Source organism: Lonchura striata, chromosome 5, assembly GCF_046129695.1.
Source record: "Lonchura striata isolate bLonStr1 chromosome 5, bLonStr1.mat, whole genome shotgun sequence".
Taxonomy (NCBI): domain Eukaryota; kingdom Metazoa; phylum Chordata; class Aves; order Passeriformes; family Estrildidae; genus Lonchura; species Lonchura striata.
In genome coordinates this window covers 21754960-21771984 of record NC_134607.1, presented here as the reverse complement: position 1 = coordinate 21771984, position 17025 = coordinate 21754960, and the positions used below count along the sequence as shown (strand labels likewise).

General features: G+C 40.0%; 1 protein-coding gene across 3 annotated transcripts in view; it reads left to right on the top strand.

The window, feature by feature from the left end:
• Positions 1-17025, top strand: part of LARGE1 (LARGE xylosyl- and glucuronyltransferase 1) — a 276630-nt gene that overhangs the window by 156894 nt on the left and 102711 nt on the right. For all 3 annotated transcript variants that reach the window (XR_013340002.1, XM_077783379.1, XM_021553947.3), the window contains one exon: positions 9074-9245. Coding sequence is in view for 2 of the 3 variants with exons in the window: in XM_077783379.1 (XP_077639505.1) it covers positions 9074-9245 (172 nt within the window). In the remaining variant the exon portion in view is untranslated. The remainder of the gene's footprint in view (positions 1-9073; positions 9246-17025) is intronic.

Sequence of the window (17025 nt, the reverse complement as noted above, 5' to 3'; positions counted from 1 at the left end):
CATCATGTAAAATACAGGTGGTGTGCCTCTGGGCTTTGACCCCAGGAGCTGCATGGAAATGTGCTAGAACATGGAATGGCTGCAGCTAATATGCGTGTACTTGCATAGTTACTGAAGTGAAAAAGCAGACAGTACATCAGACAGTGATAATATTTTCATGGATTTGTATCTTCCCTGATGAATTAGCACAAAGAGCTTGTTGATTGAGTTCACTAGCAATTAAAGCGGGCAATTGATCTTTCTTATCTTTCTATACAGATGAAGCAAGAAGGGCAGCCTGAGTTTTCACCACTGGGCAAGTTCTAGCCAGATCTACCTGTCAGTCAGCTTTTAGCAGAAAGCTCTGGCTTCCTGCCATTTTATCTGCTTTAGCTTGTTTGTCTCTTTTTATTCATTCACTGACAAGAAGAAAGAAAAAAAGGCTTTATCTTATCTTCCAGGGAAGATTTGTTCTTCTGCCTCTTCTGGAGAGGTTGGGCTGGGAGGCTGGTGTTTGGCTGCTTCTCACTGACCTCTCTTGGGATGCTCAGATTTTTTTAGGTCCTCCACCCTTGACTGCTGCACTGAAAACATCTGGGATTGAGGCCAGAGGTCTCAAAGGAACAAGAAGCACACTCTGAGACTGGCCAGACTTCTATTCTGCAGTTTCATTTTGTACAAATGAAGAAAGGAAAACAAAGAGGGCATTCAGCATTTTGGAGATAGCAAGAAACAGTGAAGAAATTTAGAAAGTCTCAAATTATATTAAAGAGAAGGACTCAAATATAAACTGGCCATTTGAGTTTTATGGTGCTAAATAAGGTGGGAGAGAAGCCAGCAAAATACCTAAGGAGGGGAGTGAGATAGTCTTTAAAGATCCCAGTAGCTGAATTATCTTTTGGTCCTTCGTTTTATAAAGAAGCTGTATGCCTGAATGTTTTGTTACCTAAGTGGCAGAGACCCAAAAAAACCCAAACAAACAATACATCAGTTTTATATCTGCAGTTGCGTCAGGATAAACCATGATAAGCTCTTGGTATCCTCATTTAATTTTGTTTTTAAGGAAGTTGTTTTGAAGAAGCATCCTTAAATCAGTTTTTTTCTCCACTTGTCTGCCCTTTGTGTGCATGTGTGTATTGGTGAGAGATTTGGAAAGAAAATTAAAAAAAAAAAGAAAAAAGTATCCTCAACATCAGTCAGACTGTGTTATGGACTTTGCTACAGAGATGAGAATTAATTTACAGGTATTTTCATTTGCTGTATGCTGATGCTGATTTTGGAGGTTTTGTTTGTTCTGCCTTTTTAATATCTAATCTTCCTTTCCAGTTGTGGCTTGCTCCACAGCTTCTGCATTTGCTCTACATTATCCAGGACCCAGAGGTTCAAATAATCATCCATTTCTATCTCAGCCTTTTTGCTCACTGTTATTTGTATCCAGACTTGTTCCACACGTGTGGAAGATACCATCTGTTTCTTAAAGTGAAAGATGAGGCAGAATCCTATTAAAGTCACCAGTGCTTCTGTGATGAGCACAAACAGCCGCAAAGACCAGCAAAAATAGAAAAATTATTTTAGCAAAGATGTATAAATTCCTTTCTCCTTACAATTGTTTCTTAGAGCAAGTTATTATTATTTCTTACAATACTCAGAGACCAGAAATTCTGAATCTAGAAAAGTTGCCCAACTTTGCTGGATTTTTGGTTTCCTTGACAACCATTCATATAAATAGTAAGGACTTCTTATTGGGGGGAATACCACTATAATCAAAACATGTGAATCACTCAGGAAAAAAATAAATTCAATGTAGAAGTTACAAGTTAACCAGCAAATATTAATAGAAGAGTCTGTTTTTGTTCAAATAAGGCTCTTGTGGTAATATTTGCTGGATGTCTGACAAGGATGTAGCAAAGGCAGTGCTTTTTTGAAAGTGAGATGCAAGGAAATTGCTTTTGGCATTCCTTTTGAGAAAACTATTGGTGGTGACAGTAATCCTCTTCCTCTCAGGATCTGTGATGACTTGGAATTTCTCAATCTAGATGCTTTCTTTTATTATTATGGTTATCAGTAAAAAAAAAGTGCTAAAGACAGGCATGAATGTTTACCCATGTTTAAATGGTAACCTGCTTGTCTCCTTCCTCAGTGATTCAATTAACCCAGTCTCTGCAGAAAGATGTTGACACTACTCCCTTGGAAGCAAGAGAGTGAGAAAGGGGATCAGTCACATGTCCCTGCAAAGAGGTTAGATATTGTGAGGTATAGTCAATGTAAAATGGGAAGGAGTATCCTGGAACTAATCCTGACCCTGGCAGTGCTGCTGGAATTGTGACTCAAGTTTCAGGAATGTGGGAAGAGGTATGGCATATATTCACAGCAGGATGAAGTTCTCCCTGTGTGAAAAACAGTGATGAGAAAAACTGTGCATTGAGAAAACTTCCTGTCCTGTGCCAGCAAATCAATATTGGTTTTTTACCCCCTCTTATTATGCTTTATTTTGCAAATCACAGAATATGATCATCATTAAAGTGGTGGCAGTGTTTTCCTCCAGTTCAGAAGTGACATGAAAGCACCAGTTCTGTTAGCTTTGTCTTAAATGAAGGCCACATGATTTAAAAAACCATTATCTTGCCGCTTGTAGTGTTCATAGTAGCAGCAAAGCACTAAGCAAGTAATGAAAAAGCTGTGAAAACAAGTTGTCAGCTGTGTCTAGGAAGTTATTTATCCAATCTGAGGAAATAACAATTCACCTGATTCACACATCAGAATTTCAGGGTTGTTCCCCATGCCTGGGATGTTTGTAAGGGCTGCCTGAAGTCAGCAGCTAACAAAAGACTTTGGCTGGTTTTGCTTCACAGAGATCTCTCCTGCTGGAAGTTCTTTCACCATGTAGATTGTACTGGTTTTCAGATCAGTGTCAGATACAATTCAGCTACAGCTTGTGCAGATTTAAAACACTCTGATTTTGCTGTAGGCTGGAAGTTTTGCTCTGTTTGCCTTCTTTTAAGATTTCAGTTAGTTTATTTCATCTAACAGATACAATTTTCAGGGGTTTTAGCACCTATGTTGAAGTTGCTTAAGAGCAGATAGATGCCAAATAATTCTGGATGTCCATGTTTTCCTTGAGTCATTTATTACAAACCTAATTCACAAATCCCTTTATTTTAATCAGTCTATTCTAGATGCTTAGTATTTTTAATGGTAAATCCTGGCATGATGGTTCTGGGGAGGCAAATTCTACAGACTGCGTTTTCTACTTTCCTCCATTTTTTTCTGTTTTCTTAGTTCTTCTATTTGCTACTGGCTGTTTCCCCAGCACAGGGAATCTGCAGCCATTGAGTCTGGATGGTGATGGAATTGGGTTCTGTTTGATCCCATTTATGAGCCCACCTCTGAGGTGAGGGAGGAGGCATGCAAGTGGCACCTTGTGCCTCAGGGCTGTGATTCTCAGCCTGGTGCATCGCCCCAGCCAGCCTGACCTAGAGGCTTCTGCAGGGCACTGACCTTCCTGGTGCTTTTGTGGAGTCAGCCAAGCAGCAAGGGTGTCTTTGATTTGGAGTGGGGAAGGGATTCTATGTCATAGCTCTGGATTATTTTGATGGATTTTTTTTTCCCCAAGCTTACCTAGGAAGATGCAGTGAATGTAGTGACAAAATCAATATGGTATTGGAGGTTGCATTTTTCCAGGGTAAAGTGTTTAAGGACATGCTGCCAGGGAAAATACTTTATCAGCCAAAATTCCATCTTACCACATGAACAGGGAGCACTTTTTGTTGTTCAGAGGATTCTGAGGTGCTATATATTCTGTGGGGCAGTGAGGAATTTAATTAATTAAATGGAAAAAAATACTATTAAACAGAGAAGGGGGTCTGACAGGAACCTCATGAAGTTCAAAAAGAAGTGCAAAATTTTGCATATGGGAACTAACCCATGTACCATAACATGCTGAAGGTTGCCCCGCTGGAAAGCAGCTTGGCAGAAAAGGATCTGGTGGACGTCAGGTCAAGCATGAGCTAGGAATTTGCCCTTGCAACAGTGACTGCATTAGACACAACATTGACAGCAGGTCAAGGAATGTGATCCCTCCCCTCAACTCAGCACCAGTGAGGCCACACCTGGAGGGCGGGGTCCAGGCTGAGTTCTGGGTGCCTAGTGCAAGGGAGACATGAAAATAATGGAGAATGCAGGCAAGGGCCACTAAAAGGTGATGGAAGGGATTGAACCATCTCATATGCAAGGAAGGGTAGGAGAGCTGGGACTTCTCAGCCAGAAAAGAGAAGGCTTGGAGGGGATCTTATCATTGAACATAAATACTTGGAGGGAGGGTGTGAAAATGACAGAGCCAGACTCCTTTCAGAGGCACCCAGTGACAGAACAAGGGGCAGTGGGCACAAACTGAAATACAGGAGTTTCCCTCTGAACATCAGGAAACATTCTTTTACTGTGAGGGTAAGCCAGCACTGGCTCAGAGTGCCCAGTGAGCTTGTGGAGTCCCCATCCTTGGACATAGTCAAAAGCCATCTGGACATGGTCCCCTGGCCATGCTTGTCTGGGGGAGGTTGGACCAAATGACTCCCAGAGGTCCCGATTTTGTAATGCTGTACGGAGTACAACCCGTTCATCAGGAAAAGTCAGGATAGAATTTTCTTCTGGTAGGGAAGTAATCAGAAGTCTTTAATGGGGGAAATACTTTTAGAAGGGAAACTTCTATTTATAGAAAGGAAATGTAATCTTAAGTTTATACGGTTGCTAGCTAAAACTTTTGATTTTTTATATATCACCTTCCAATCCAAGAAGCATGTAGCAAATCAGGCTGTTAGGCTTTCTGTCAACCGAGAAACATTACAGTCCTAGAGTCCCATATAGCCTTAAGTTTAGCTTTCCTCTGCTTTTGTGCTTGCTACTGTTTTGATGCTTCACTTTGTGTACATGTATGCAAGCACTAAGGTAAGAAAGCAAATTCATCATCTTGTTTCTTATGCTTCATCTCACTGCTCTGTTTATCATGATTTTAGTAATGTGGGAAAGAGAAGGGTGAGTGTAGCAAAGTCATCTTTGCAAACGAAGTATCTTGGTATGCAAGACTGATAACCTTTTAAGAGCATGAGGTTTAAATAGAAATGTAATAATAATGGAATATAATGAATTGGACTTTTACCAAATATGAAACTGTAATTTGATCTAATTCACGGATGAAAAACCCACCAAAAGTTATTAATCAACAATAATGCCACCAGTAGCTCCAAAATTTGGTGTAACTCACTGCAGGATGGGAATCTATATGGAGAGCAGTATTGATGTAGAATTCCACTGGGTTTATATTCTTCAGTAGGCACCTGCCACCATCTACTATATGATGCAGCTACTGAGCTCAGTGGGCGATCGATCTGACACAATGCAGGCAATCCAAAGTTTTTTGTCTTTCTCTGTTGGTCACTGTCATTCTGTTCACGCTTGTACTCTTTTCTGGACTTACTTCATGCTAAGTCTACAAGTTCAAGCCTCCATCCCTTTCAGAGAGGCTCAGGTAACTTGCCCTTGTACAGAAACTTCACTTACAGCTGTGGAGCAGTCACATTCACTGCCTGGGCCAAGTTTCCATATCATCTGTTTGTGGGGGAAAAGAGCATGTTAAAAAAATCATGTAGTTCCCTAAAGAAGTACAGTGTAAGAGTCAAAGTCTGGATATATTTGTGATGGCTTGGTACAAGAGTTGTGCTTTGTGATCCTAATGTGTAGGCAACCAGACTCAAGTGTTTTTATTGGTAATGTAGTCACCATACAATTCATACACAGAACAAGCCACCATTTCCCCCTCTCTCAGTCAAGGGAACAGGGAAACTTGATTTTAAGCTCTATGTATGAGACTTCTCTGTTAAAAACAATGCTTTTGCTAACTTAAATGAGCATTTATACAGTAGTAGCAACTGCGAAAAAGCTGAGTCAAGCTGTGCATGGCAGCTGTGATTTGGTCAGCTTTTTGCAGAGATTCGGCACAGTCAGGGAAGACAACTTGCTGGTGAGGTGTACCTGAACATAGAGACTGTTGCTCCCACCTCTCTGACCTTTATCAGGTGATCAGTTACGTGCTGCATGCAGACTCATGGGCTTGTGATTTTTATGTTCAAATAGTTTAGATATTTTAGTTTTATTTTCAGTCTTCAATTGCTACTTTAGTGAGTAGATGCTATTTCACTTAAAAGAATCAGTGTCAGCACCAGCTAAATGCTTTTCTTCACTCTTCCCTCATGAACAAAAACACAGATCTTAAGAGCTAGAGATCCAAGGTGTGCTATTTCTGCTGAACTGGGAATTATACAAAGAGCAAAGTATGTCACGCTGTTTTGTTTCACTCTGTTTTACTAACTCTGTTTTTTTAATGTTGCTGATGTATCTTCTAGGAATATTTGCTCTCTGAAGGCAACTCTGATCTAGCTTGTTAGCAGATGATTCACAAACATGCCATATATGGACCATTTTAACTGTGCTAGGCAAACAAAGTTGTATTAAAACTTACAGAAAGTACTTAGACAATATTTAGAAAAATGGTTTTACAACCAGAAGCCACATCTTCTTGTCAGAAGGCCAAGATTCCATTCCCCCTGCTCCCTGCAATGTTTTGACATGATACAGAATAACCTCCAGGTCCTGGCCAAAACTAGGATGAGGACTAAGCACTTCCTCCAGTGCTGTGCCTGTGTATTTCCTCACAGAAGTGTATAGTGTATAGTAGAGTGAGCCTTCACAGAGCTCTTGTGTAGGGTAAGGAGTGTTCCTTACCATGAATTTGGAACTGTTAAAATTATTCTTGAGTAGCAAAGCCATGAAGAAATTATGCCGAGGGCTACTTAGATTCTCTGTTTGTGTCTTAGTCTGTATCACAGGAGAGGAAACTGTGGATTAATTGGGCTGATTGAGAGTCCAGACTTCAACATATCCTCAAATCCAACATATGCTAGTCAGCTGTGATGGACCATTTGGAACAGGGGCTGCCCCTTTCATTTTTAAAAATGGTTCCTTCAGACATCAGGCTTCAGGATGGCAGGCTTTTGCCTGTGTGCCAGATCAGAAGGAACTGGCAGACAACTGCAGTGATACAGGGCACTGGCATTAGAAATTGGGAATCCTGAGAGCAAAGGAAAATTACTGCACTTTGAAGGTGATTTGCTTTTCCGGCCACCCGTTTTACTTTCCTGCTTGTGTCAGGCTATTCATACAACATACAAATCCTACCTTATTAAGCTGATTTGCATAAGCACACTGGGTGTTTTTCTGGAGAAATATTTCAGCTAATAAAATGAAGGACATGCCATCCAAAATTAATAACATAGCATTTAATAACATAGCAATAGTCTGTAAAATGTCTATCACTTTTAACATGTCAAGTATGACTGGTCTAGCAAGGGGTATCAAGTGACAGATTAGAACAGCATGGTTTGCAGAATGAAAGCAGATTCTGCTTTGTAAGAATTAAATACACCATGGTGTGATAGTCCATTCCAAAAGCCACAGTGTGGGAAAGCAGGGACAACAAATAAGTAGAGTTATGAGGGTGTGAATTTGGAATAATCTCTGTTACACACAGAAGATATTTCTGGGGAGCATTGAGTTTTCAATAAACCAACCAAAACTTCATGCTTCAGTTTGTACTTTCTGTTTTTGTTCTGTGAGAATCTGCTTGTCCTGCCTTTCCCCTGAAATTCTTGTATTTTCTCCTTAAAGGTTTGTTCTACTTCCCTCTGTCTTTTTAGTGAACTTTGTAGTGGGAGAGTACTCTGGCCTGGTACAGGAATCCTGAGAATACAGAGAAAGTTGTGTGCCATTTAAAAGGGAATAGAAGAGGTCAGTTTATATTATCAGAGACCTTGTTACTTTATATTCAAAAAGAAATGTGCTCTAAGCACCTATTATTAGCCTGTCTTCAACCATGCTTCCAACTTCCAAATGTAGGAACTCACTCTACTCTCTAATGATTTTGAGGGAATTTTTTTTTGTGCAAGTGTTGTTTCATATAATAAATTTACAATGGCAGTGAATAGATACAAGATAGTCAATAATCTCGTCAGTTTTATGAATACACTGAATTTGAATACACTGAATATGAATACATTTTAACAAGCCAGGACAAATCTTGAAATCTGTCTCACTCAAGTTTTTTGTAGACAAAATACTAATTGAAGTTATGAGAGCATGACTCAAGGGAAAACGTAAAATTTTAAGTGCATGCCCCTTAAAACAAACGAGGAGCTTCAGACAGGGAAATAGGAATTTCTCAAAAATTTCTAATATCCCACTTTAAGCAGAAATTTTTGAAAGTTGAGGAACTTGAGTCTCACAGAAAAAAACTCAACAAAACTAATGTAATATCTCGGTGTCAAGAGTACAATGCATGATGGAATTTAGTCTCCCAAGTTCTTTTTTAGAAGCTGTACAAATGGTTTTTTAGCTCTTACTGCAGAAATGAAAATGTTTGAGTTTGCCACATTCAATACATAAAAACAAAAAATGTGGCTGACAATTTTCTGTCACTTTCTCTAGTTTTGAGCATGTCTGTGGGACCTTGGTAGCTTTAAGTTAAAGATGTAAGGCTTAAGGAAAATCTGCGTTTGTAAGAAACTATTTTTTTTTCACTTTTCTGGTCCATTATTTCAAATGATTGGCCTTTTGAAATTCTGACCACCAAATCTATAAAACATAAGGAAAATATTACGCTTGTTACTTCTGCATCAGAAAAAAACTTTGAGAATAGCAACTTTTTTTTTGGTTGAAAATAATGTACAATACAGCTGAAGTTTTAGACTAAAAATATGTTTCAGTTTTATAAGGAAGGACACATGGATGTCTCAGAATGAATTCTACCAGATCAGAAAGGCTCAACTAATTTTAGATATATTGTGTGAAGAGATTGCCTCAAAGAACTTCTTTTCCCAAGCTTTCAGAAACTTTAGTGTATTTCAGCTCTTCTGAAGTAAATTTAAATACAGGCTTTTAGATGACTTTCCACCTCAGAGATCAACTATAGCAAGAAACTAATTTCAGGAAAATTTTCTAATAAAGATCTTTTTTTCTTCCTCTTTCCAACTTCCCATTTCCTGTCAAGTCTGAAGTGTCTTGGATCCCCAACAAACACTACTCTGGGATTTACGGGCTGATGAAGTTGGTTCTGACTAAGACTCTACCTTCCAATCTTGAGCGAGTCATTGTCCTCGACACAGACATTACATTTGCCACTGACATTGCTGAGCTATGGGCCGTCTTTCACAAGTTCAAAGGTATTTTCATTATTTTTTTACTGTCCTTATTTGAGGGGTGGGGGGAGAATGATGAGACAAGCAATACAGTGTGGGTGAAAGGGCTAGCTGAGATTTTGTTAAATGTTTTCACTCTTTCAGTTTTTGGTGTTTGGATATAATTGTTCTCTTTGTGAGGTCCTTTCTCAATGATGTTCTGTATAGAATAATTGACAACACCAATTATCTGTGTAGTTTGGTTTATTGGTCTGATTATTTGGGGCAGATGAGAGCCTGACAATACCGTAGATGATAAAGAATTATGAGCAGGCAGTAGTTATGTACTGTTCAATACCTCTTGGAAGAAATTGGGGTTTATTATTTTTTTAAATAAATAAAATTTATTTCTTACTTTAAATTTAACTGTTCCGTGTGACCACTGAGAATGAATGAAGTTGGTATCATTCTTGAACCAGGGGGGAAAATGAGGGGAGCAAAGTTACACATATGAATAGAAATAAGGTGCTGTTTGGTCCTCTTAATAAGTTGATAAAAGGAGTGTGGATTCTGAGCACCTAAAATAGTTTTCCGTACCTATTCCCATTTCCAGCAGCTCCTTGAAAATGTACGTCATAGGCTGAGAAAGGACACTTTTAGAGGAACTCTATAAGGAAATGATTACAGAAAAGTTTCCCTACTACCCTGTCACAATGTGGAGCACTTTCTGGCTAGCACAACCCTAAAACCATTTAATTCTCTCAGGTTCCAGTGTTGCCAGCTGCTCAGAGTCAGAGACATACCCTATTGTTTTTCTCTTGCCCTCAGCATATGTATTGCAGTGCTGGTAAGTGCAGAGACATTCCAGCATCCTGGTTTAAAGGTTTATAACCCTGTAGAAGTGTAGCCTTCGTATGTTTCATCATCTCTCTCAAAATTATCTCGAGCAAAGTGAGCCTAAGCAAATGGGAGCATTTATTTAGAGAAGCCAAAATACACCACTCCATTAGGAGGGAGCCAGGGAAGAGCATGTTTACTGTACTTACCCCTGCTGAAATCCACAAGACCTGCTTTTCTTGGTACCCAGTTCCAGGGCAGGACCTATTATCTTCAGCTCTATGTCAAGGACTGGGTTCTAGTGTTTACTTCTTCATGCATTTGTTTCCATTTCTTCTGTGGATACACTGATGTCTTTTCAGCAAGCCAGAAGCAATCACCTTTTGCTTAATTTAATTACTTGCAAGCTTTTTATCATTAAGGAATATACAATTTTTCCTCCTCTTCAGGTATTGTTCAGACCTCTTCACCAAGCCTTTCCCTTCACTAAACCTTGAGTTTCATATAAACATATACCGTGACAACCATAAGTAACATAAATATATGCATAGGAAGTAATGCTGTGCTATTGTAGTATCTCACTGTGTGCAGCTGTCCCATTAATAGCAGTATTTGACTGAATATGGTATAACAGCATGTCACAGCATGGAAAAGAAATGTGGATAAACAGAACTTGGGCATAGAGGACTGCATGGTCAAAGAAGGCAAAATCTGAATTGAGACAATGAGGAGGATTGTCTCCTTGCTTACAGTTCCTGTCATAATTTTAGTGAAGATCCCTTGCCTTTTTACAGGGGGAATAAAACCAAGCATAAAGACTGCTTGTAACAAGAGGAACATGGAGCAGAGGCAGATGTAAGATTGAAAGAAAATACAGGCAGAAAATAGAGAAATACGGAGAATAATAATTAGTGGAAGTAAAATGTGTGTGTAAATCAGTCTCCATAGAGCAAGGCAAGAATGTTCGTCTGATTAGAGCTCTTAAGTTACACATGGAGACAGAATTCCTGTACTGCTGCCCTCATAATGTACGTAGCACAACTCCCAAATGGATGATTCTGTAAGTTGTCCCATGTGTCTTTTTAATTCCAGCAGACCACCTGCTTCTCCACAGTTTTTTAATCCTGGCAATAAATTGGTCCATGTCTGCATCTGCTCATCTCTCAGGTAGTTGTGCACAAAGAGTAGATGAGACAATGCCAGGTGTTGAGCTGAGGTGGGAGAGGACTTTGAATCCTGAATGCTGCTGAGGAGAGAGGAAGTATCCAAGCACAGACTTGTTCTTCAGCCCTTGTCATAGGCTGCAGTTCCATTAGCAAAGGTGACCTCAGTGATGGTGACATCGCAGTTGAGTGTTTAAGGGTAAGAATAAGAGGGAAAGCCATCAAAGCAAATACCATGGTGAGAGTCTGTTGCAGGCCACTCAGCTGGAATGAGGAGGCAGAAGAAATACTCTGTAAGAAGCTGGAAGTCTCACAATTGCTAGCCCTTGTTCTTGTAATGGGCTTAAGCTTACCAGAGAGGTAAGTTGAACTTAGCAGAGGTCTGCTGGAAGTACAACGTGGGCAAGAGGAAATAGTCCAGGAACTTCCTGGAGTGTGTGGAAGATTATTTCTGGAGCTAGCCAGGGGCAGTGCCTGGCTGAATCTGTCAGCAGATCTGGCTAACCAGGGAGGTCCCAGTGGACGGGAGATGAATAAATGTGATGCCCGTTTACAGGAAGGGCTGGAAGGAACATCTGGGGAACATCTGACCTTGGGGCCAAGGAAGATCATGGAACAGGTCTTGAGTGCTGTCCTGCAGCATGTGCAGGACAAGTAGAGGATCGGGCCCTGTCAGCATGGGTTTGTGAAAGGCAGGTCCAGCTTGACCCACCTCATCTCCTTCTGCGACAAAGGTGGCTTTCATTAGTGGATGAGGGAGAGGCTGTGGATGATTTCTACCTAAACTTTAATAAAGCCTTTGACTTGGTTTCCCACAGCATTCTCAGAGAAACTGGTTTCCCCTGGCTTAGATCTGTTCTCTGGATAAAAATCTGGCTGGATGGCCGGGCCCAGAGAATGGTGGTGAATGGAGCTAAATACATTTGTCAGCCAGTCACTGGTGGTGTCTCCCAGGGCTCAGTTTTGGGGCCAGTTTGATTTAATATCTTTGTCAATAATCTGGACAAGGGGATGGGGAGCATGCGTTGTCAACACCAAGTTGAGTGGGCATGTTGATCTGTTGGAGGGCAGGAAAGCTCTGGACAGGAAGGATTTGGACAGACTAAATCAATGGGTGAGTTTCAACAAGGCAAAGTGCCAGGTCCTGCAATTGGGTCACAACCCAATGCAGCGCTGCAGGTTTGGGGCCGAATGGTTGGAAAACTGCCCAGTGGGAAAGGATCTGTGGTGCTGGTCAACAGCAGCTGAACATGAGCCAGTGTGCCCCAAGAAGGCCAATGGCACCCTGGCCTGTATCACCAATAGTGTGGCCAGCAGGATCAGGGCAGGGATTGTCCCTCTGTTCCCAGCACTGTTGAGGCCACACCTCCAGTCCCATGTTCATTTCTGGGGCCCTCATTGCAAGAAAGACATTGAGGTGATGGAGCACATCCAGAGAAGAGCAGCAGAAAATTTCTTAACAGAAGGGGTTAACAAGCCTTGGAACAGACTGCCCAGGAAGTTGTCACCATCCCTGGCTACATTTAAAAGCTGTGTAGATGTGGCACATAGAGACAAAGTTTAGTGGGGAGGACTTGGTAGTGTTACTTTGATGGTAGGACATAAAGGTCCTTTTCAACCTAAATGATTGTATTGTTCTATCATTCAATGGAAATGGAAGGGCAAGTAATTTAGAGAGATACTTGATACTCTTTTACTGCTTTGTAAAAGTTTGGCCTGAATTCTGAGGTAATTCTCAATTTTTGCTAAGTGTATTTTTATTTCTCCTGCCTGCATTACAAAATATTGAAAGATTGTCTCGTGCTGTGAGCCCCAAATATTCCTCCAAAGGATATTTTACTAAACTAATGTTTTAATCTCTTCCTTGTTTCTCTCCAAAAAGTCCCAGGGAAGTTAATGAAGATTTCTTGGGGGCAATCTAGAATGTTTGTTGAAATATTACATAAACAGAAGTACAATAAAACTCCTATGAAGGGAAATGCTAGTCTCCAAAGGAACCTCTCATTATACCAACCCCCAGTTAGGAGGGCAGCTTTAGATCCAGTGGGTCTCCTAGAAATGTTCTAAAAACCTGGCTGGCTAGAAGGCACCATTATAAACCTGCCTACACCGGGATGCTTTTTGTGCAACTTAAAGAATTTTTCACATCAGTGCAGGAAAGGCAAGAACTTCTGTCTCCAGGTTGCTGCAACATAACTGATGAGGCAGTCCAGCATAGCCTTTTCCAAATTGCAGCCACATATAGAGGGGAGGTCCTAGAGTCTGTGATTGTTTCTTTGCCTGGAAACACTTTTCTTCCTAGCAAAAACAGTGATAAAGGGAGACCAGTCACTCAGATCCCTTTTTTCTCGGACACCATGCTTGGAAGAAACTCAGATTCAGGACTGTCTTGTAATTTAACCAGGTCTGATTTGCTGTGTAGAAGGGCCTACAGTATGTTTTAGACAGCACCAGCAATACCCAAAGTCCTTGTTCTGCAAAGGTTCTTATTCCAGTTATCTTAAGAGTTGCTGGAAAGATCAGACCCTTACATAGTAATTGAATATTTTAGATGGTAAAGTTACTATGCCATTTGCTCTGTAGATGGAAAAAAGGCAGTAGGATTTCTTTGTAAATTATTGCTCTTCTGCCCTTTCCTGATAAGCTCTTTGCATACTCCCTTACAAAAAGTGATCCAACTGTTCTGTAGCAGAGTGCAGAAATTTAAAAATCTCTTCTTTGAAGTGGCAACCTTAGGCTTTGGGAGAAATTCACACCTCTCTTTGGTAGCCTGAAACAGTGTCTCAAGCAATGTAGCATTTAACAGTTTCTCTTAGGAGCCAGTGGTAGGGGTTGTATAATTATTAATAATTTTATATACAAGCTTTAGTCTCTATGCATAAATGTGTCTTTGGGAATCTGTAACTTAAATTTCAAGAGTCATATCCAGCTTTTCAGCTGGGTTTTGGGCGCTTCTGCTTTAGCTTCATTCTCCATTGCTCTATGGATAGGTAGAATGTTTTCCTTTAGGACTGAGATATACCTCCAAAATATTGACTTCAAAGGTTTGAGTCTGCAGCCAGTCTGGTGAAGATAACCTGTCATGCATGTTTTCTGTGACTTAGTTGACACTGATTATGTCTCCTATTCATCTTTCACTAGATTTTGACAGTTCTAAACTTGAGAAAGTACCCAGCCTAAGGGCAAAAGTGTGGGACTGTAGATCATTGTGTATTCTTGGATGAAGTGCTGCAGAGTGTTTCAGACAACAAGGGTTAGTAACCAATATGTTGTTATTGCAGAAACTGTACAAATTCTTCTGAGAAAAAAAATTAGACCAAAGCTATATTCTGTGCCATCAATCTTAAAGTTCTTTTAAAGGCCACATGTGCTAATTGTTTTATTATTCTTGCTCACCCAAACTCTTGGTACTGCAATATGGGTTTTTTTCCAAGGTTCTGATTGTTAATTTTACTGGGTATTAAATATGGATTCTCAGGATTGAATTTATTTGGGACCTGACTACAGCAGTCATCATCATTATATATCTTACAGGTTACAGTTTCAGGCTGCATCACAGTCTCTGTGTGCTGAGTGCTCCACATGTAAATAGCAAGAGACTCTCTTGCTGCTTTGCATTGTCAGGTGACAAGTCCTGTGTCTGCCTTGTTCCTTGAGGATATTGCTTTGCATGAGTCACAGCTGAGACTCACAAATGAGACCTGAATAATCCCTGCAGAGATCAGTGTTGAGGAGCTCTGTGTTAAATTGAATGCTACATCAAAGGTCATTATGATATTTCTAAGTACATGTCAAAACTCAGAGGCTTTATTGAACAGTGATGTCTTACTACTACTGCATGTTAGCCTCACAATCCAGCAAGCTGATACAATGAGCATGTTAAGTACTTTTAAACAACAGAGGCTGGATAATACCTAACTAGTGCATTTCAAATAACTCTACTCATATATTGAGTCCCCCAGAGAATATAAGCTACCACTAGTGTTCATCTGTGCAAGTAAGTCTTCTCTGGAAAGGTGACCTCCATTAACCAAGCATACAAGAAGGAGAAATGGCAAACTTGACAGGAATACTGAGATTCACATATTCATACTCTGCATTAATAAAAACATGCTATAGAAGCTGTTTGCTTTGTGTCAGGAGATCAAATAATGATAAAAATCCATACTGACATCATAAATACCAGAAAAGGTCAGCAGTGATTTTGGTGCAGGATCAAGTGCCCAGAGCTGAAGAGGGACTGGCACATAGTCAATCCCAAACTTAAAATTTGCAAACACTCAGCATGTGGGTGCTTTGGCATATTGCTCTGCAGAAAGCCTCAGGTAACTGTCTAGGTTCATGCTATTTTCGCAGCTTCTTCAGGAAAAAGAGCAAACAAACAAAAAAAAAAAAAAGAAAAAGCATAAGCCTCACAAATTTAAGCATCTTGTGTAGGGATTTTAGTAATTATATTCCTACAAGAACTATTATACATAAGGTTGTAATGTTAAGTGCATACAGGACTTTTCATTTCTATGTGAATTTAGCATGCTAGAAAGTGAGATGCTGATGGCACTGGTGAGAGGCAGGCAGAGTCAGCAGGTGCTGTATAAATTTCCCTGAATTTGGCTCTAACAGTGAAGCCCTGTTTAATAAACTATACCTGTCATAGCCCTTGACTCTCTTGCAATGATTGTGCTTTTTATAGGTGTTCTTTTCTTATGATGATGTAAAAGACTCAGTTGTTGCCAAGATTAAAATTTAAAATTCATTGACACCTATGGCTCAAGGCAGGATTTGAGCCACAGGATTGATTCTGGGCAGGTTCTGTACTTAAGTCTGTCAGTCTACACTGAGTAAATCATTAAAGCTTCCAGATGATTTTGAGATGGGATCTCTGTGGGCTGACACAGTGTTCATGTTAAATCCTGCAGAGATCTTTCTGTTTCTTCTGGTCAGTAAAACAGACTTTCTTTTCTTTCTAATCAAGAGGAAGGCATTAGCAACATGCACCTTGGTGTGTATAAAAATCCATGGTATGAGTCAGTCTTTTTGTGAAGGAAACAAGATCATATTGTAGCAGAGTGCATTAATAAAATTGTCAGGCAGCTATTGAAATAGCTTAAAATTATCTGAATTTTTATAAGTGTCTAAAAAAGGCCGGATGGCACTTGTCTTTTCTCATAAAAGAAACATCTGTTAGCTTCTGAAAGATTTGTGTAAGTATTTATTGGTTAGACTACAGTGCATCGCTCATCCTAGGGTTATTACACAAATGAAATACAGTTTCTCTTTGAAAAGGTCCCTGTGGAGGCTCTATCTGCTTAAGATTTTCTGTTCTTCTTATATTGTGGTGTGTTCTTTGCTTCAGAATCTCTGAAGCTTCATTGATGCAGAATTCTGTTAGCTTTAGCTGATAGAAATATTGAGAAGTGTGTGCTCCAGTGTCTCACAATGCTGTCATCATCTGTATGAAACTATAGGAGAACACTGATTTCTTTTGGTGAAAACAGAAAGAAAGGGGATAGGATAGTTGGGGGAAAAATACAAGTTTCTAACTGTGACTGGGGGTTAATTTTGGTGACTGTAATTAGGAGGGGATCAAATGCAGAGGTGGGACTTGCTGATTCTGTGGGTCTAGGGATAAACACTTCTCTCTCTCTACACTTGTCAAATAAGCTGAGTGGGTGGAATTTCTCCTTTTTTTTTCTTTTTTTTTCTAATTGCAGTTTGCTTTGCTGTGATATTCCTTTATTGAGAAGCCAGTATGTGAGAAGGTTGACCTCAGTAAATGAGCTCCAAGGGAGAGAGTTTATTATATGGATCAGCATGTGCACATTCTA